The sequence below is a fragment of the Salvelinus alpinus genome, chromosome 7 (assembly GCF_045679555.1).
Source record: "Salvelinus alpinus chromosome 7, SLU_Salpinus.1, whole genome shotgun sequence".
Lineage (NCBI taxonomy): Eukaryota > Metazoa > Chordata > Actinopteri > Salmoniformes > Salmonidae > Salvelinus > Salvelinus alpinus.
In genome coordinates, this window is record NC_092092.1 from 32,340,197 (window position 1) to 32,359,763 (window position 19,567).

The 19,567-nt window shown below is 43.8% G+C and overlaps 1 protein-coding gene across 1 annotated transcript in view; it reads left to right on the forward strand.

Moving 5' to 3' along the window:
* Nucleotides 1-771: 771 nt before the first annotated feature.
* LOC139581863 (unconventional myosin-XVB-like) overlaps nucleotides 772-19,567 on the forward strand; it is a 33,495-nt gene continuing 14,699 nt past the window's right edge. Inside the window, exons 1-23 of the mRNA XM_071412083.1 lie at nucleotides 772-3,123; nucleotides 3,331-3,507; nucleotides 4,049-4,113; nucleotides 4,632-4,695; nucleotides 4,829-4,938; nucleotides 5,135-5,209; nucleotides 5,332-5,529; nucleotides 5,646-5,709; nucleotides 5,808-5,921; nucleotides 6,076-6,237; nucleotides 6,456-6,569; nucleotides 8,087-8,145; nucleotides 8,267-8,390; nucleotides 8,580-8,675; nucleotides 8,816-9,073; nucleotides 9,177-9,254; nucleotides 9,350-9,498; nucleotides 9,597-9,642; nucleotides 9,737-9,861; nucleotides 10,072-10,186; nucleotides 12,689-12,864; nucleotides 12,989-13,079; nucleotides 19,407-19,478. Of these exons, the coding sequence (XP_071268184.1) occupies nucleotides 772-3,123; nucleotides 3,331-3,507; nucleotides 4,049-4,113; nucleotides 4,632-4,695; nucleotides 4,829-4,938; nucleotides 5,135-5,209; nucleotides 5,332-5,529; nucleotides 5,646-5,709; nucleotides 5,808-5,921; nucleotides 6,076-6,237; nucleotides 6,456-6,569; nucleotides 8,087-8,145; nucleotides 8,267-8,390; nucleotides 8,580-8,675; nucleotides 8,816-9,073; nucleotides 9,177-9,254; nucleotides 9,350-9,498; nucleotides 9,597-9,642; nucleotides 9,737-9,861; nucleotides 10,072-10,186; nucleotides 12,689-12,864; nucleotides 12,989-13,079; nucleotides 19,407-19,478 (4,884 nt within the window). The remainder of the gene's footprint in view (nucleotides 3,124-3,330; nucleotides 3,508-4,048; nucleotides 4,114-4,631; nucleotides 4,696-4,828; nucleotides 4,939-5,134; nucleotides 5,210-5,331; nucleotides 5,530-5,645; nucleotides 5,710-5,807; nucleotides 5,922-6,075; nucleotides 6,238-6,455; nucleotides 6,570-8,086; nucleotides 8,146-8,266; nucleotides 8,391-8,579; nucleotides 8,676-8,815; nucleotides 9,074-9,176; nucleotides 9,255-9,349; nucleotides 9,499-9,596; nucleotides 9,643-9,736; nucleotides 9,862-10,071; nucleotides 10,187-12,688; nucleotides 12,865-12,988; nucleotides 13,080-19,406; nucleotides 19,479-19,567) is intronic.

A 19,567-nucleotide genomic window follows, 5' to 3' on the forward strand; every position in this document is an offset into this window, starting at 1 on the left:
AATAATGGTTAACATAAACACAATAACCTTAAATTGTGGTAGTTAGCCATAGCAAGTACTATGTTGTATTATAATATACTATCCACTATACGACAAGTATGATAGTACTGTTGTGATACTGTAGCTAATGGGGTCAGCAGCTAATCTGTCTCTCTAACCTAAGACTTGTGTGTCAAGTGGCCATCCAGGTGTAAAACGCCTGAAACCCTGTCCTAATGCTGACTGACTATGGTTGACAGACTCATTACTTGACCTGGTGCCCTTGCATTTATTTATTCATTGATCGATCTAAACCTTCATGTGTGTTAGCACCAGAGTAATTATTGTGCTAACAGGCAAGTTGAAGGTTTCACTGAAAGTAGAGACATGATAAGAAATATTTAAATCTCAATGAAATCCAAACAGTCATTTCAGGCTATTTCTTATTAAAATAAATGTATGTCTCATACGTTGTTATTCATTCCTGTACTGTGTGACTTGAACTTATCTACCATATTCTTAGTAGTTATGTTCCTATTCTGCAGGTAATCATTTTATTCAAACCAAAGATGAATAATAGCTGATAGAGGACATCCTTCAGACATGTCACTTGTAAAAACCAAAGGTAGGACCAGTAGAGAAAATGAGAGAACCAACACAGGAAAGAAACCGAAGGAAAAAGGAGAAAATAATTGTTCCAAACCACCACCTGCAGTGACGAATGGAAAAGAAACAGTAGACCAGAAAGAAGAGGTCTTCCCTTTGCCATTGACTAAAAAGGGAGAGAGTAAAATGAAAAAGCAAGAGGAGAATAGCAAGAAAGGTAAAGAGCAGACTAAACAACAGCCGAAAGGGAAGAAAACAGTGAATGGGAAAAGTCAGAATGGTAGATCATCCCCTCAGAAGGAGAAAAGCATGACAGTTGATGGCGGTACGAATAAAGCTATCAAATCTAAACCTGGATCAAAAATACCCCCAACCAAAGGAGGGAGGGCAGACACACCTACACCTATAACAAAGCCTGTAAAAAAAAGAGGTGTCATAGTGAGTGAAACAGAGGAGACTGAGGAATCTGAGAGCGAAGGAGAGAGTTCAGTGGAGGAGAGCGAGGAGGAGGAGGAGGAGCTAGTTTGTATAGAGGAGACAACTGAGACAGAAGGGCTCGAGACAGAGGCGACACAGGATAGCAGCGAAGAGGAGGTTGAGGTATCAGACACGGAGAGAAGCACAGGGGGGCAGGTAAAGGAAAAATCAGAAAAGGAACCTCCAGTGCAAATCAGGAAACGATGGGAACTTGAAGAGGAGCCAGTCAGTACCAGTGAGGAAGAGGAAGAATCAGTGGCAGTGACCAGCGATGGGGGTGAATCTGACAAGGTAACTTCAAGGAAAAGAGGGTCGCCCAAGAAAGCCACCGCTGTGCCACCACTCAGTTTGACGACCAGCGTCACTGCACCGGTAGGGGGTCTGAAATCCAAGATGTTCATGAAAAAAAAGGGCCAAGCTCAAGAGAAGGTTGACAAACCTAAGAAAGCCCAGAAACCCACGAAAGCAGAGAAAAAGAAAGCAGAGAAAGCAAAGAAAGCTGAGAAAAAGAAAGCTGAAAAAGCTGAGGGAAAAAAAGGGAAAGGGAAACAGAAAGCTACTCCAGCAGAGGAAGAAGCCCAGCCTCTGAAAGATGTCTCCCTCAGCAAGGCTGACGCTGCAAAACACAAGGCCCAGATCCTGAAGCTAGCCAAACAAACAAAAACCTCCATCAAAGACAAGAATGCTTCTTCTTCCCCATTGGAGTCGCAGGAGGATGAGGCTGCCTCAACTTCATCTAAAGGCCCATCACGGATGATGCTATTGAAATCAAAAGGAAATGACCTCAAAGCCTGTCTGGTTGAAGGAGAACAGGAACAAGCGAAAGAGGAGCAACAAGATGGTGAAGGAGAAACCAAACAGGGGAGCAGGAAAAACATTGGCCTGGTCCTGGGCAGAGTCAAGATGGCATCTGTTCGACAAAGGAGCAATAAAATGCTGGTCAAGCCTGGAGAGGAAGCATCTACAGCCGGGTCTACAGATGCAGTCTCAGCCAAACCCACGGACAGTCTCGTCACTCGTAGGAAAGGTGTGACGACTCTACGCCATGTCTCGGGTTGGATCAGGGGGAAGATGCCCAAAGGGTTCAACCTGAGGAGTAAACTGAAAGTAGTGACCCAGGCCATTGGCTTCTCCCATTGGCTCCCTCTCCAAGCCATCAAACAGAGGGAGGGAGCCACTAGCTCCAAACACAGCCTGCTTAAACATCGGATGGCCATGCGTGTGGCTAGTAAGACCAGCCTGGCCAGCAAGAAGAACCGAACCTCTGGAAACGGAGCCGAAGATAAGTCTGCTGTCACCCAGAAGAGGCAAGCGGGGGAGTCTGGTGACGACCCCCACTCCACCTCCCCTCCAGCAGCCATCGTGCTCCCCAGGATGAACAAGCTGGGCATGGGAAAGGCCAAAGGAATCCTACCAGCACAGCCATCCCAGACTGCTCAGCAAGCCTCCTCCTCCACCCCAGGCTCCAGCACTGCTGTGGGAGCCACCCTCGAAGCACCCAAGCCCCCCAAACCAGGAGCCAGACTGGTACTCCCGGTCAAACCGGACCTCACCCTCCTCAAGTCCATAAAGAAGCCTGTTCCTGGAGCAGCACCAGAGCCAAGGAGGACTGAAAGTATAAATGGGAGCACAGGAGCACAGAGACCCACACCGGAGACCAGCAACGAGGACAGGAAAAGGGAGGCGGCACTTAAAGGCAATGAGGGTTTCAGCATCCTCCAGGCAGCCAGGGGCAAACTGGGCAACGATCAATTCAAATTGACCAAGCTATCCAAGCCTCTTGCTACTGCTGCAATAGAAGTAGGACCCAGCCGTGGAGCTGTAGTCCCAGACAGGGAGACAGGAGCTGGGTTTGCCGGACCCCCCACTGATGGTCCTGAGTCTGGAGAACCTGTCAGACTGACTGGAGAACCAGCCAGAGTTGGGTCTAGGGTGGGGTCGTACTATGAAGAAGAGGCTGATCGAGAGGTGGCCCAGCTGATGGGAGGGGGGGGGCTGTACCCTGTCGGCCCTCTGGAGGTGCACTGGGCTGGGACGACTCGCATGAGCGGAGACCCCCAGGTATGGATGAACTTTTGGTAATGAATTGTTTTCTTTTTATTATAATAATATCTAACAGAAAACATTTAAAATATGTGGATAGGAGGATAGCATTTCAGTTAACCAATTTCCGTAAGCCTCTCGGGTATCACGATATGACTGATGTCGCGATACCGTCACAATTATAATTGTTACACAAAACTCCACTATGATCCCCTCCCTCAACAGGACTGGCTGCGAGCGGATACCCTCCTGCCCCACCAGACAGTGGAGAAGCTGACCAAGTGGACGGTGTACGAGGATGGGAACCAGGCCAGGACTGTACCGACCCACAACGGGAGAGGACCCTGGGAATCTGAGGACCCTGCTCAGGACATGCTGGAGAGTCGCCTCAACAACACAACGGTACTGAGATTGTTCTGGCTTTAGTTATTGAACTTACAGTATGTATCCACGAAGCGCTGGACCAACGTCTTCACAGCATGGATAACTTCATTTGGACATGCTGTAGCTTCAGGGTAAGCATGTTTGAGAGCAAAACAGGCAATAGAACTACTAACCCTTGTTCACTAAGCATCCCACTTCCTATTCACCGCTGTCAGTCTCTGTGTGTATTGACTAAAGCCTGTAACACAGACCTCTACTAGTTTATTTATTTTCTCGTCAGTACCAATACAATAGAGCATAGCACAGGCATACAGTGTATCAACTATCACAGTGACTCAGCCTTTCCCATGAATACAGATGTATTGGTTACCTGTGCTAGAGGGGCTCTGGGTGGGGTTACGGGACTGAGGGATATGGTTAGAGTACAATGAAAACTGCTAGACAAGAAATATATCTACAGAAAGAAGGCACAGTAAATGGGTTAGGAGAAAGATCCATTGTACATGGTTCTGGAGGGGGACGTGTGGCTGACATGTGCCTGCTCTGGCTTCACCTTCAGGTAGCGATGCCAGGGTCTGACCAGGCTGTGGAGGTGGACGAGGTGGAGGATCTATCCCAGCTTGAGTGAGTGAGAGAGAGCGCGTGCACACAGACAGGGTAATGGGAGTAACTGATTACATGTAATCTGATTGCATTTTGTTTTTTTGAACTGTGGACTTTACCTGCAAAAATATTGTAATCAGACTAGATACTTTTGAAAAACTAGATGAGTACTTCTAGGATAACTTATAATTCAGAAAGGATGTTTGCGGGAAAAATATATATTAGGACACCTTTCTGTTTTCATAATGACATTCAATTCAGCATTGAAAGGTGCAAGTTTAAGTTTGTTCCACCTGAGCGAATCTGACAACCAGTCAGAGACACCAAATGTGTTTGATGGCTCCTTTGTCTTCCTCTAATGCTTCTTAAGGGAAAAGTCATCCAAAAGAAAGTAATCACGTTACCGATTTGGGGTAATCAAAAAAATTACGTTACTGATTACAATTATGGACAGGCAACTTGTAACTGTGACGGATTACATTTAGAAGGTAACCTACACACACACACACCTCTCTCTGTTAACTGGTGTATGTCTCCAGGGAGGTGTGTGAGAGCTCTGTGCTGCTGAATCTGAAGAAGAGGTTTCACCGTGACTCCATCTACGTATGTAACCTTACAACTGAACACGAGGAAAAACTCAGACTGATCTCTCTCTCTCCATATAAACATGTATACAGTATCTCAGTTCTACCTCTCAGCCATATCAGATAACCATCATCTTCCCTGTGTGTCCCAGACGTACATAGGTAACATGCTGCTGTCACTTAACCCCTTCAAGCCCCTTAACCTCTACACAGAGGACCTCCGACAGCAGTACCAGGGCAAGGAGCAGAAACGCAACCCTCCGTGAGTAACAGCAGAGTAACCCAGGAGTAAATCAAGAGTTAACCCTAGAATGAACCAAAGCCACTGTAATGACAGAATAACACAATTATAACTATGTTGCCAATCTGAGTGACAGCAGAGTAACAAGCACTGAGTAACGCCAAGGGAATCCACCTGTTGCTAATGTAAGTCTGTGGGTGTGTATCTATTTGTGCAGCCATGTCTATGCCATCGCTGATGCAGCCTTCAGCCAATCTCAGAGCTCACCACAAGAACAGTGCATCGTCGTAAGGTATGTCAGAGGCACCAGTCTCTTTCTTTCTCTCTTTCCTATTCTCCTTCTCTCTTTAGAGGACTGTATTGACCTATCATCTTGTCTACAGCTGTTCTGAAGTGTATTCTGTCTTTCTACAGTGGCCAGAGTGGATCAGGTAAGACTGAGGCCACCAAGCTTATAGTCCACTACCTCAGCTCCATGTACCAAGGCAGGAACAACAACCTCAGACAGCCCATGGAGGTGCTGCCGATTCTAGAGAGTTTTGGTAATGCCAAGACCATCCTCAACAACAACTCCAGTCGCTTTGGCAAATACCTTCACATCCACATTCTCCAGTATGTCCTCCTCTAGGAACCTCATCTCTTTCACTCTGTAGAGAAACAAAGTTGCGTTCAATTGGCATGGAACTGGAGGAAAAAAATGAATTTTAATCTTTTTAATTGCTCGACAGGGGTGTGGTGGTGGGGACTTCGCTGTCAAAGTACCTTCTTGAGAAGTCACGCGTGGTGTTCCAGGTCAGGTCTTCGTGTGACACGACTGGGTGCATATTCCTCATAGCCACAGTCTGACACTTTACTCATGGTTTACCTAACTTGTACTGTCTCTGCATTAGTCCAATGAGGAGAGGAACTACCATGTGTTCTATGAGCTGCTGGCGGGGATGAACGACTGGGATAAACAGGAGCTCTATCTGCAGGGAGCAGAGACATACTACTACCTCAACCAAGTAAGCCCCAATTAGTAGAATCAGTAGGATCAAATGAATAGAATCCGTTAGTAGAATCAAAAAACCCTGCTCATCCCAGGTGTTCCCTGGACCAGGATTGAGGGAACAATCAGTCGAGCTGAATAGATTACTTCGCCCTCCCTCTCTGTGTCAGGGCGGGTCCTGTGAGCTGAAGGGGAAGCTGGACAAACAGGACTTCCTGTTGTTGGTCCAGTGCTTTGAGACGATTGGTCTACATGCCGACCAGATCTCCACAGTCTGGGCCATCCTCTCCTCCATACTACAGCTGGGGAATATCTGCTTCAGTTCCTACGAGGTGTGTGTGAGATAGTGGGTAAGGGAGGGTGAGTGTATTCTTAGGGGAGGAGGTGTCTGTCTGTGCTCAAAGAGGATGTGAGTTGTTCAGAGTAGTATGCATTTTGAAGTTTGCACGTGTTTTGGATGTTTTTCATTCATTTGTATGTTTGATATACAGTATATGTGAGAAACAGACAGTAAAGAAATATCTAATACTGTACTTTTGTGTGTATCTAGAGTGAGTCGTTTGAGGTGGCCCGTATCTTCAGTGAGGCAGAGGCCAGGAGAGTAGGTTCTCTCTTGCAGGTGTCTTCAGAGGCCCTACAGACAGTCATCACACACAAAGTCACGGTCAGAACAAACCCTTCGCCATGCCTTCACCCTTCAATCTTCTTGAACTATTCATACATTAGCTGATCTACAGTGCCTTCAGAAAGTATTCGTACCCTTTGACTTATTACACATTTAGTTAGTGTGAATTCAAAATGGATTTAATGGTTTTTCTTCTCACCTATCTACACACAATACCTCATAAGAACAAAGTGAAAACATTTCCATTTATTGTAAAAGGAAATATAGAAATACAGTATCTAATTTCCAGAAGTATTCACACCCCTGAGACAATCATTTGTAGAAGCACTTTTGGCAGTGATTACAGCTTTGAGTCTTTCTGGGTCAGTCTCTGAGCTTTCCACACCTGGATTGTGCAACATTTGCCCATTATTATGTTCTACATTTTTTTCAAGCTCTGTCAAATCGGTTGTTAATCATTGCTTGACAACAATTTTTAGGTCTTCCCATAGATTTTCAAGTAGATTTAAGTCAAAACTGTAACTCGGCCACTCAGGAACATTCACGGTCTTCTTGGTAAGCAACTCCAGTGTCGATTTGGCCTTGTGTTTTAGGTTATTGTCCTGCTGAAAGGTGAATTCATCTCCCAGTGTCTGGTGAAAAGCAGACATAACCAGGTTTTCCTCTAGGATTTTGCCTGTGCTTAGCTCCATTCAGTAAAATGTTTTATCCTGGAAAAACTCCCCAGTCCTTAACGATTACAAGCATACCCATGACATGATACAGCCACCACTATGCTTGAAAATATGGAGGCTGGTACTCAGTAAAGTATTGTATTGGATTTGCCCCATACAAAACTCTTTGTATACAGGACAAAAAGTAAATTGCATTGCCACATTTTTTGCAGTGTTACTTCAGTGCCTTGTTGCAAAGATGAATCATGTTTTGGAAGATTTGTATTCTGTACTGGCTTCCCTTTCACTCTGTCAGTTAGGTTAGTATTGTGGAATAACTACAATGTTGTTGATCCATCCTCAGTTTTCTCCTATCACAGCCATTAAACTCTTCAACTGTTTTAAAGTCACCATTTGTTTTTATTTTTACCCATCTACCAATAGGTACCCTTTGTGAGGCATTGGACAACCTCCTTGGTCTTTGTAGTTGAATCTGTGTCTGAAATTCACTGATCGCTTGAGGGACCTTACAGATAACTATGTGTGGGATACAGAGATGACGTAGTCATTAAAAAATCATGCTAAATACTTTATTGCACACAGAACAACGTATTAGGTTCATTGTTAAGCAAATGTTTACTCCTGAACTTTTTTATGCTTGCCATAACTAAGGGGTTGAATACTTATTGACTCAAGGCATTTCAGCTTTTCATTTTTAATTGATTTGTAAAAAATGGGAAAAACATAATTCCACTTTGACATTATGGGGTATTGTGTGTAGGCCAGTGAAAAAAAACTTCTCAATTGAATCCAATTTAAAATCATGCTGTAACACAACAGAATGTGGAAAAAGTCAAGGGGTGTGAATTTTTTTCTGAAGGCACTGTACCTGTCCCTCCTCAGGAGACAACCTATGACAGGATCTACTGCCCCCTGTCTGTGGAAAGTGCCATAGAATCCAGGTACTGACCGAGGCATGCACTGCCGTGTGAGTGAGCTCCTCCACCTTATATTTGGAGTTAATCAATACTATCTAGAGCAGCATAGAAAAATAATTAGCTATTATCTATCCCTTTCTCCTAGAGATGCCATAGCCAAGGCCTTGTACTCTGTGTTGTTCGATTGGCTGTTGGAGCAGATCAATGATTGGCTGAGCCCTACAGAAATGGACAGCACCGTGGGGATAGTGGACATCTACGGCTTTGAGGTGAGGGGCAATGAGGACCACAGTAAATGTTTAATGGAGAATGTGCGATTTAATCTCATGATAATATGCTAGATTGTGTGCTAGATTAGGGTTGGAGCGAAAACCTCCAGGACTGCAGCTATCTAGGAACAGGGTTGGGCAGCCCTATTGTATGCATTTATTAAACATATATCTACCTGTGTGTTGTAGGACCTGGGAGTGAACAGCTTTGAACAGCTGTGTATTAACTTTGCCAACGAGCAGCTGCAGCACTTTGTCAACAAGGCCGTGGTGACCCAGGAACAGGTCAGTGGGCTAGGGGTCAGAGTTCACAAGTCAAACAATCAGTAAAGTCATTGTGCGTCTCTAATAGTTTTCTGGGGTTGACATTCATGAATACTGATTAAAAACGGTGGCGCTTGTGCGTTCGTGTGTGTGTTCTCCAGGAAGAGTACAGTACAGAGCAGATCCAGTGGTACCCCGTCCCACTGCAGGACTTCCACTCCTGTCTAGACCTCATCTCCTCCAGACCACATGGTATCCTCCGTATACTGGATGACCAGACCTGCCTACCCCAGGCCACCGACCACACCTTCCTCCAAAAGTGCCACTATCACCATGGGAACAGCCCATACTACACTAAACCCAAGATCCCTCTGCCTGTCTTCACTGTCTATCACTATGCCGGAGCTGTCACGTACCAGGTGGTTCTAGCTTCTGAAGTGTTTAGGAACCACTGAGTTAGGACATGTTTATATGGATGGACAGAGTGATTTTTTTATTTTTTATATTCTTCTCTCTCCGTAGGTCCATAACTTTCTGAATAAGAACCATGATCAGTTCCGTACAGAGGTGGTTGAGCTGTTTGCTCGGAGTAGACTGAAGGTGAACTTGTAATTCCTGTAGGCTTAAGGGGAATCAATCAATCACTCACTCACTCAATTACCCATTCAATCAATCAATCGATCTCTGTATCTCAGATGGTGTCAGGGCTGTTCCGTAAGGTGCAGGATAATTACCTGCAGCAGAGAGAGTTGGGCTGGAGGGGTAAAGGTCACAGGCAACAGCCCTCCACGGTGGCAGCACACTTCCAACAGTCCCTGACTGAGCTCACCACACGACTAGAGAGGTCAGGGTCTTTTACAAGAAGGCAAAATATATTTTCAATTTGTTTGCTGAGAGAAGCAAGGCAGTGGTGGATGACCTGTGTTTTTTCCTTCCATCCAGGTGTAAAACCACCTTTATTCGGTGTTTCAAGCCAAATTATGTCAAGGTGGGTATGCAACATTAAATGTAGCCAATTGCACCCTTTCTAGGCCAAAAGTTACAAACCTATATGATCTCGTATCCTGTCCGTCTGCCCTCAGCTTCCCGGTATCTTTGATGTGGACTATGTGTCAACCCAGCTGAGGCATGCTGGGATACTTGAGACCATCACCATCAGGAAGGAGGGATTCCCCATCCGCATCCCCTTCTCCTTCTTTATGGAGAGGTACTGGACAAACCAACCAACGCAAACTAATATTCATTCACACGGTTTAACCACCATCCACACACATACAGTACCAACCGAACAGTATACTAGCATCTCACTGGGAGAAAGTAAAACTCAGAGCCAACCACCACTTGCTGCTTCATAGATCTAGGTGAGCTTCTCCTCAAATGATTATTATCCCTCTTGTCCCATCTCCCTCTTACCCAGGTATGGGATCCTCCTGGTGGAGCGACCAGCCACCATGTCTGATAAGGAGCAGACCGTGGCGTTGCTGAACTTTGTAGGGGCTGATGAAGGACAGTACCAGCTAGGACTCACTAAGGTACCTAAGAAGCCACTGTAACGGTGTACAGTTGTTTCATAGAAGAAAAATAAGCTCTATCCAAGCAAGCCAAGTCTAGTATCTTAGACCAGGGTCTAAAGAGTAAACTTGATCGTGTGTGTGTGTGTGTGTGTGTGTGTGGCCCTAGCAAAGATTCAACATCTGCTTGCAAATGTGCATATCTCACAGGTTCTGAAGGAAATGAATAACAAAACTGTTCAAGCGGTGAGAAAGTGGATATGCTTAAACACACACACGTGACGTTATCTTCCTGAGCCAAAGCGAGGGGGGTTTGGGTGTCCCGGATTTTGAGTGGATTTACACTGCTACCAGACTGACTCACCTGTTGAACATGCTCAACACTGACGACTCCACAGCTGGGGAGTTAGCCAGAGCTTCCCTCCTTCTACCCCTACGGAGGAGGAAGGTCCAACTGGCCACGGACACTGAGGACAACTTAATGGGCTTCAGGCGGAAGGCCAGTGGAAAATTGGACACTTGTGCTGTGGGCTTTGGAGTCTGGTCAGACTGGCTGGACCTCAACGACCTGTGTAACAGGACTGGAGTGGAGCTCAGATGGACACGGTCTCATATGCAAACGGAGCCAGTGACTGCCTCTGATGTAGTTGTGGCAGACCCCTGTGTTGTTGTGTCAGACCCCTGTGTTGTTGTGTCAGACCCCTGTGTTGTTGTGTCAGACCCCTGTGTTGTTGTCAGACCCCTGTGTAGTTGTGTCAGACCCCTGTGTTGTTGTGTCAGACCCCTGTGTAGTTGTGTCAGACCCCTGTGTTGTTGTGTCAGACCCCTGTGTTGTTGTGTCAGACCCCTGTGTTGTTGTGTCAGACCCCTGTGTTGTTGTGTCAGACCCCTGTGTTGTTGTGTCAGACCCCTGTGTTGTTGTGTCAGACCCCTGTGTTGTTGTGTCAGACCCCTGTGTTGTTGTGTCAGACCCCTGTGTAGTTGTGTCAGACCCCTGTGTTGTTGTGTCAGACCCCTGTGTTGTTGTGTCAGACCCCTGTGTTGTTGTGTCAGACCCCTGTGTTGTTGTGTCAGACCCCTGTGTTGTTGTGTCAGACCCCTGTGTAGTTGTGTCAGACCCCTGTGTAGTTGTGTAAGACCCCTGTGTAGTTGTGTAAGACCCCTGTGTAGTTGTGTAAGACCCCTGTGTAGTTGTGTAAAACCCCTGTGTTGTTGTGTAAGACCCCTGTGTTGTTGCGGAAGCTTCTGTTGCCCATGATGGAACATCTCATCCTACATCGAGGACAACACTCCTTGGTTTCAGATGGAAGCAGCTACGACAGCACTGGACCGGCCTGCGTCCCTGATCTGGACTGTGCTGACCACTCTGTCCACCATTCCATGTAGCACAATACTTTTACTGTTAAAGCGAGGCTGCAAGTTCTACAAACAAAATATAATCTATCGCTCTGGTACCCTGCAAACCGTGATCCATTTTTGATTCTACATACATAAAATTCACTAAAGCTCTGATGAAGGCCATGAGGCCGATACGTAAGCTTATTAAAGATCACTGATACTATCAAGAGCAGTGTGCGGTTTCCTTTTTCATTCATCTTGTTCAACTGTTGCTATGCACCTGCAAAAAGTTTGCTCAGATGTGCGAGTGCCTTTTGAATCAAATGTAATGAAGTCTGTTGCCAATGTTGTGAATGGTTGCTGTTCGTTGATAGTCGTGACCGATTTCTCTACCTGATAGCCAGCGTTGTGAGACAAGTTGTCTCACCAATAGCACATATCCATAAACATTGCTGACCCTGCTGGTCATCTATGAACGTTTGAACATCTTGGCCATGTTCTGTTATAATCTCCACTCGGCACAGCCAGAAGAGGACTGGCCATCCCTCAGAGCCTGGTTCCTCTCTAGGTTTCTTCCTGGGTTCTGGCCTTTCTAGGGAGTTTTTCCTGGCCACCGTACTTCTGCATTGCTTGCTGTTTGGGGTTTTAGGCTGGGTTTCTGTACAGCGCTTTGTGACATCATCTGATGTAAAAAGAAAAAGGGCTTTATAAATACATTTGATTGATTGATTGATTGTGTAAGAGGAACCTGGTTTAATGCTGATGTGTTTTCCTGTGTGCCAAATATGGCAGATGTTGTTGTGAGGGGAGGCGCTCATTTTGGAAGTTGGCTGCTCATTTGACGACTACATGGAGCAGGCCTTTGCTGACAAGCTTCTTAATTACCAGCCCCTCGTGGCACGCTCGGACAGCCTCGGGTGTAGGTGCAAGCTGCTGGCGCTGATATTTGGCCGTCTCGACCACGTACAGAGGCTTGCAGTGCGTGGCATCCAGATTGTGGGCCCGCCAAAAACTAGGGCAAAGCAAGTGGCTAGATACTGCTCTGTTTCAGCTGTCGTGGCAGCCTAGCTGTTTGGAGAAGGAGTACTTTCTGTACACTTGAGTGCCGTTTGAAAAGTGTGGATCCTTTTTGAATGTAAATTGGATTGGTGGATTCAAATGAAGTATTTCATGTGTGGCGTGCAGGTGTTTCTGAAGGAGGTGCTGTACCAGTGTGTGGAGGACAAGTGGAACAGCACTCAGACCTGGGCTGCGGTTACCATCCAGAGGAACATCAGAGGGTTCATTTGCAGACGGAACTTTAGGTTCTTCAAACAAAAGGCCATTGTCATCCAGAGCCACATACGAGGACATCAGGCCAGGTATGGAGAGATGAGAGCGAGAGAGAGATGTGTAACAAGGGAGGAGACAAAAGAAAAAAAATATTGAGATTGCAGTTAGTGTGTCCACCTGAAAGTGACTGACTGGCGCCCCTTCTGTGTACAGGCAGTATTACAAGCGTCTGAGACTGTCCTTCACTCAGTTCTGGGCTGCAATGATGATCACCAGGAACACAATCAAGAGACGACAGTGGAGGGTAAGATACATGTACACACACACACACACAGAAAATAATCAGCCTATCTATAACTGAGACAATTAACGTGTTACTTGGCAACCATATTATGTTTACAGCCTTTATAGATAGTGCTATAAATTCCTGCCTCAGTCCATTCTGTTGCACAACACCAGTGGTAAAGGAACCCTATCACAGGTGTAAAGGAGGAATGTTTTTCCCCCTTCCCTCTCTCCCACCCTGAAGTCATTACCTTCCATGTTTTGCCTGAATCCTCCTTGAATGCATCTTGATACTGTTGTTGTACCGTAATATAATACCTTATGTAGTCTACTACTGTAGTTTAATCCTATGGCCTTGGACCAGCGTGGGAGCCTGGCTGTTTTTACGTTTAACTGTGCTATATTGTTGCCTTGGTAAAGTCTTGCAAACTGTATGAATGTTGCTTTGGTATTACCTGTTGGTGTTTGTTATTCATGTTTATATTCACCCCTGCCATGGTTAAATAAATAGCCCTGGTTCCTTTTCAGATTCAGTAGACTTTGGACTCTGAGGAGTTGACCGTGTTGAGAACTTCAGTTTTGGAATAAGTTCAAGTATTTCTCATTGTGTTGACATAGTAACTGTTTGTTGTTGAAACCCATATCTTTGTGTTTGGGGAGGGCCGAGGCGTCCATAGTTCCAATCCGTAGGTTACGATACAGTCACTTCCTGTGAGGAGAGACCCTTATAAATACTACAAGGAGTGTTCTAGTTTCCACGGTTACTAAACTAGGATGTTAAGAAGTTGGGACTGATTTTATATCTACTTGTTAATAAATATATGGGTGTGAATCCCTTCTGTTTTTAAAGAATATTACTTGACTAAGTTGTCCACTCAGTAACTTACCTGGCAAAAACAGGTGACTTTACCCATGTAGTTACAGGAATTGTGTACTTTTGATCCTATAACTGATCTTCGGGATGAAAGGCGTAAGTGAATTGAAGTGAATGTGTCACCAGGTAATGGGATGGAAGTAGGGTGTGGTCACCCATGTAAATATTTCAGCCCTCTCCTCTCCTCCTCCTCCAATATACCTACACTTACCACACCCATTTTCTCTCTGTTTCCTGTTACACACAGACACACACACACACACACACCTCTAGCCACATAGTCCTATTGTTTTCGGACTTCAACCCCTATTACTGAAATTAGAGGCTGTAGCATCTCTCCTTCTGCCGGTCAGTCTGTCTCACTCTGGAGTAACTCTTACACCTCAGGATTGTTAACAGGTAGGCTCTTCTATTTATAATTCATTATCATGTCGTTTTTTTAATACTTTGATATTAGTTTTCTTCAGCTCAAGGCTTTATTTATTATTTTGTCGAATGAAGACTGAATGAGAAGGGGCGATTGCGAGGGAGAAGGAGAGAGAGAGAGGGTGAAAGTGAGATGGAAGGGTATGCTGTTGATAATAGGTTTATAGATTTTGCTATGTTACCATGGATGCTTTATTGGGAATTTCTACTCTTCCTCTCTTTATACACTATATATACAAAAGTATGTGGACACCCCTTCAAATCAGTGAATTTGGCTATTTCAGCCACACCCGTTGCTGACAGTTGTAAAAAACAAATCGAGCACACCGCCATGCAATCTCCATAGACAAACATTGGCAGTAGAAAGGCCTTTTTGTTTTGAAGAGCTCAGTGGCTTTCAATGTGGCACCGTCGTAGAATGCCACCTTTCCAACAAGTCAGTCACATTTCTGCCCTGCTAGAGCTGCCCCGGTCAACTATAAGTGCTGTTATTGTGAAGTGGAAACATCCAAGAGCAACAACAGCACAGCCGCGAAGTAGCAGCACACCGAGTGCTGAAGCGTGTAACGTGTAAAAATCATCTGTCCTCGGTTGTAACACTCACTACTGAGTTCCAAAATACCTCTAGAAGCAAGGTCTAATGCTTTTGTGGCTGAATGGAAGAAAGTCCCCACAGCAACATCTAGCTGAAAGCCTTCCCAGAAGAGTGGAAGCTGTTATAGCAGCGAAGGGGGGACCAACTCCATATTAATGCCCATGATTTTGTAATGAGATGTTTGACGAGCAGGTGTCCACATACTTTTGGTCATGTAGTGATTACTGCCTTGGTTTAAATTATTAATCCAAATTCTTCATTTAGTTTCCTTATTATGTGCTGTTCATTGAATTTCTTTCATTGGGTGTTATTGTTTTATGGAAATTGTACTATGGACGCTCTTGCCAGGCGAGAGAAAGAGAGGCTATTTGTCAGCACTTATCACCCGTTACTTAATACATGTATATTGTTTGATAAGTAATGTTTGAATTTAAACTTTTTTGTGGGGGGGGGGGGGGGTAGATCAACTTTAATATTGCAGATAGATTGTAGCTTCCATCAATGTGATTGTCTGCATCATTTCCAATCCCCATATATGCTTTTTGTAAATATAAACAGAACCAGTCAAAGGTTTGGACACATCTACTCCAGAGTTCTTATTTATCTTTACTATTTTCTACATTGTAGAATAATAGTGAAAACATCAAAACTATGAAATAACACATATGGAATCATGTAGTAACCAAAAAGGGTTCAACAAATCAAAATATATTATATATTTGAGATTCTTCAAAGTAGCCAACCTTTGACTTGATGCCAACTTTGCACACTCTTGGCATTCTCTCAACCTGCTTCATGAGGTAGTCACCTGGAATGCATTTCAATTAAAAGGTGTGCCTTGTTGAATTTTGTTATTCCTTTCCTTATTGTGTTTGAACCAATCAGTTCTGTTATGACAAGGTAGGGGTGGTATACAGAAGATAGAAGATAGCCCTATTGGTCTTTTACCAAAGTCCATATTATGGCAAGAACAGCTCAAATAAGCAAAGAGAAACAACAGTCCATTACTTTAAGACATGAAGGTCAGTCAATGCTCAGCATATGTGGGAACTCCTTCAAAACAGTTGGAAAAGCATTCCAGGTGAAGCTGGTTGAGAGAATGCCAAGAGTGGGCAAAGCTATTATCAAGGCTTTTTCTCCTGTTTAACACTTTTTTGGTTAGTACGTGATTCCATATGTGTTATTTCATAGTTTTGATGTCTTCACTATTATTCTACAATGTAGAAGGACACACCTACAATGAGTAGGTGTGTCCAAACTTGACTGGTACTGTACATTTATTTTACAATAGTTTTATATTTTTTGTTTTTAATCCCATCCTTCAGCTACCCTCAACCCCTCCCATCTATCTCTGAAGACCATACGTTTTTATTTCCATTTAACATATATTTTTAACTGTGCTGTTAAAGAAAAGTTCAGAACCTATAGTATATACATTTTACGGACCCAGTATATTTTACATGAGTTATCTTGTTGTTTTTAGTCCCTTCCTTCAGCTTCACACAACCCCTCCCTTCTCTCTTAAACACCATCCGGTTTTGATTTCCATTTGCCATATATTTTTCAACTGTGCTGTGATGTTTCACAAGAGTTCTGAACCTTTCTATTCTCATAGTTTCTACAGATTGTAAATTAAAGATAAATGTTTTTGCTAAAAGTATTATTATATTATTGATTGATTGATGATGACTTTTCAAATCACCCAGTAGTGCTATTTTCAGAGTTGGCTCCAGGTAAATGTTGCAATTCTTAAGGCATTTCTGAACCTGTGACCAAACACAAGCTACATATGGAGAGGACCAAAACAAATGATCTAATGATTCTGTCTCTTTCGCAGCTAAATCTGTGGAGCTGGGATGGTTGTATCCCCCATATGTATAACATTCTACTGGTTGCAAGAATTTAGTATAATAATTAAAAACTTCTACGTTTTGAATACGGTGTTTTGTGTATCAGCTCATAAACCATGTGCCATTTGAATTTTGTCAAATGGATGAATAGACATTACCCCCGTATTACCAAAAATGGTGGATCGCAGCAAAGTAATCAAGGATTAAGATAGTTATTGTAGTACACTATCGCTTTAAATTAGTCATCAATACAGACATAGCTGATATGTTTAGTAATCTACCACCCAGCAATCACATTAGTAAATCTCTTAATCAGGAAACTACATTCTATGTGTGTGTGTGTGCTGTCTAACCCACCCACACCCATCAATACACCTCAGTAAACCTACAGTTAAAGTCGGAAGTTTACATACACTTAGGTTGGAGTGATTAAAACTCATTTTTTCAATCACTCCACAAATGTCTTGTTAACAAACTATAGTTTTGGCAAGTCGGTTAGAACATCTACTTTCTGCATGACACAAGTCATTTTTCCAACAATAGTTTACAGACATATTATTTCACTCATAATTCACTGTATCACAATTCCAGTGGGTCAGAAGTTTACATACACTAAGTTGACTGTGCCTTTAAACAGCTTGGAAAATTCCAGAAAATGATGGTATGGCTTTAGAAGCTTCTGATAGGCTAATTGACATCATTTGAGTCAATTGGAGGTGTACCTGTGGATGTATTTCAAGGCCTACCTTCAAACTCAGTGCCTCTTTGCTTGACATAATGGGAAAATCAAAAGAAATCAGCCAAGACCTCAGAAAAAAAAGTGTAGACCTCCACAAGTCTGGTTCATCCTTGGGAGCAATTTTCAAACACCTGAAGGTACCACGTTAATCTGTACAAACAATAGTACGCAAGTATAAACACCATGGGACCACGCAGCCATCATACCGCTCGGGAAGGAGACGAGTTCTGTCTCCTAGAGATGAACGTACTTTGGTGCGAAAAGTGCAAATCAATCCCAGAACAACAGCAAAGGACCTTGTGAAGATGCTGGAGGAAACAGGTACAAAAGTATCTATATCCACAGTAAAACGTTTCCTATATCGACATGACCTGAAAGGCTGCTCAGCAAGGAAGAAGCCACTGCTCCAAAACCGCCATAAAAAAGCCAGACTACGATTTGCAACTGCACATGGGAACAAAGATCATACTTTTTGGAGAAATGTCCTCTGGTGTGATGAAATAAAAATATAACTGTTTGGGCATAATGACCATCATTATGTATGGAGGAAAAAGGGGGCAGATTGCAAGCCGAAGAACACCATCCCGACCATGAAGCGTGGGGGTGGCAGCATCATGTTGTGGGGGTGCTTTGCTGCAGGAGGAACTGGTGCACTTCACAAAATAGATAGCATCATGAGGAAGGAAAATGATGTGGATATATTGAAGCAACATCTCAAGACATCAGTCAGGAAGTTAAAGCTTGGTCACAAAAGGGTCTTCCAAATGGACAATGACCCCAAGCATACTTCCAAAGTTGTGGCAAAATGGCTTAAGGACAACAAAGTCAAGGTATTGGAGTGGCCATCACAAAGCCCTGACCTCAATCCTACAGAAAAATTGTTGGCAGAACTGAAAAAGCGTGTGTGAGCAAGGAGGCCTACAAACCTGACTCAGTTACACCAGCTCTGTCAGGAGGAATGGGCCAACATTCTTATTGAGGGAAGCTTGTGGAAGGCTACCTGAAATGTTTGACCCAAGTTAAACAATTTATAGGCAATGCTACCAAATACTAATTGTGTGTCTGTAAACTTCTGACCCACTGGGAATGTGATGAAAGAAATAAAAGCTGAAATAAATCATTCTCTACTATTATTCTGACATTTCACATTCTTAGAATAAAGTGCTGATCCTAACTGGCCTAAAACAGGGATTTCTTTTCTAGGATTAAATGACAGGAATTGTGAAAAACTGAGTTTAAATGTATTTGGCTAAGGTGTATGTAAACTTCTGACTTCAACTGTACATACATACATTCATATTGCAAGAATACACTATGATACACTTACAGTGCAGTGATATGAGGCAGCACCTTTAGCTGTAAGAAGCTCAGGCTGTAAACCATTAGATTAAGGTGTGCATTCTGGACTCTGGTATCCGTGTGGCCTGTGTTATGGGCGGAGCGATGGCAGCTGGGATTTATAACAGGTAGTGTTTCTAAGAATAGGACTGGACTTTCTCTCTCTCTCGGTCTGTTAACCTGACAGACCTCTAGATACCTGGCCTGAGCAGGTAGGACAAAAACACCTGAGAACAGGTACAGGAGAAACACTTAGAAAAACAGTGGAAGGTTTATTCAATACTTGAGAAAGGCTGGATATAATTGAATGGATTAAATGAATTTCAGATTCCTGTTTGTGTAAAGGTTTAACAGGTCTGTGACCATGTGTTGTCTGGTTGTTTCTTGTGTTATTGAAAGGAGGGGTCCTCACTCCACATCAGTGCTCTGCATGTCCTGATTGTATGAAAACTAGTAAACATAAGATGAGATGTAGATAGCTCAGGGCTGAACTCAGTCGAACCTGTGTGTGTGTTTGCTCTCAGGAACAAGAGAGGAACGAGAGGAGCACGGTGAAACCCACCACTGAGACTGAAGATCACACCTCCACAGGAATGGTAAGAGATCACTACACCAGTACAAAATCTATTCCAATTAAAAGGTATTAGTAGATATAGAAATCAAAGCCATATATTTAAAATGAGCC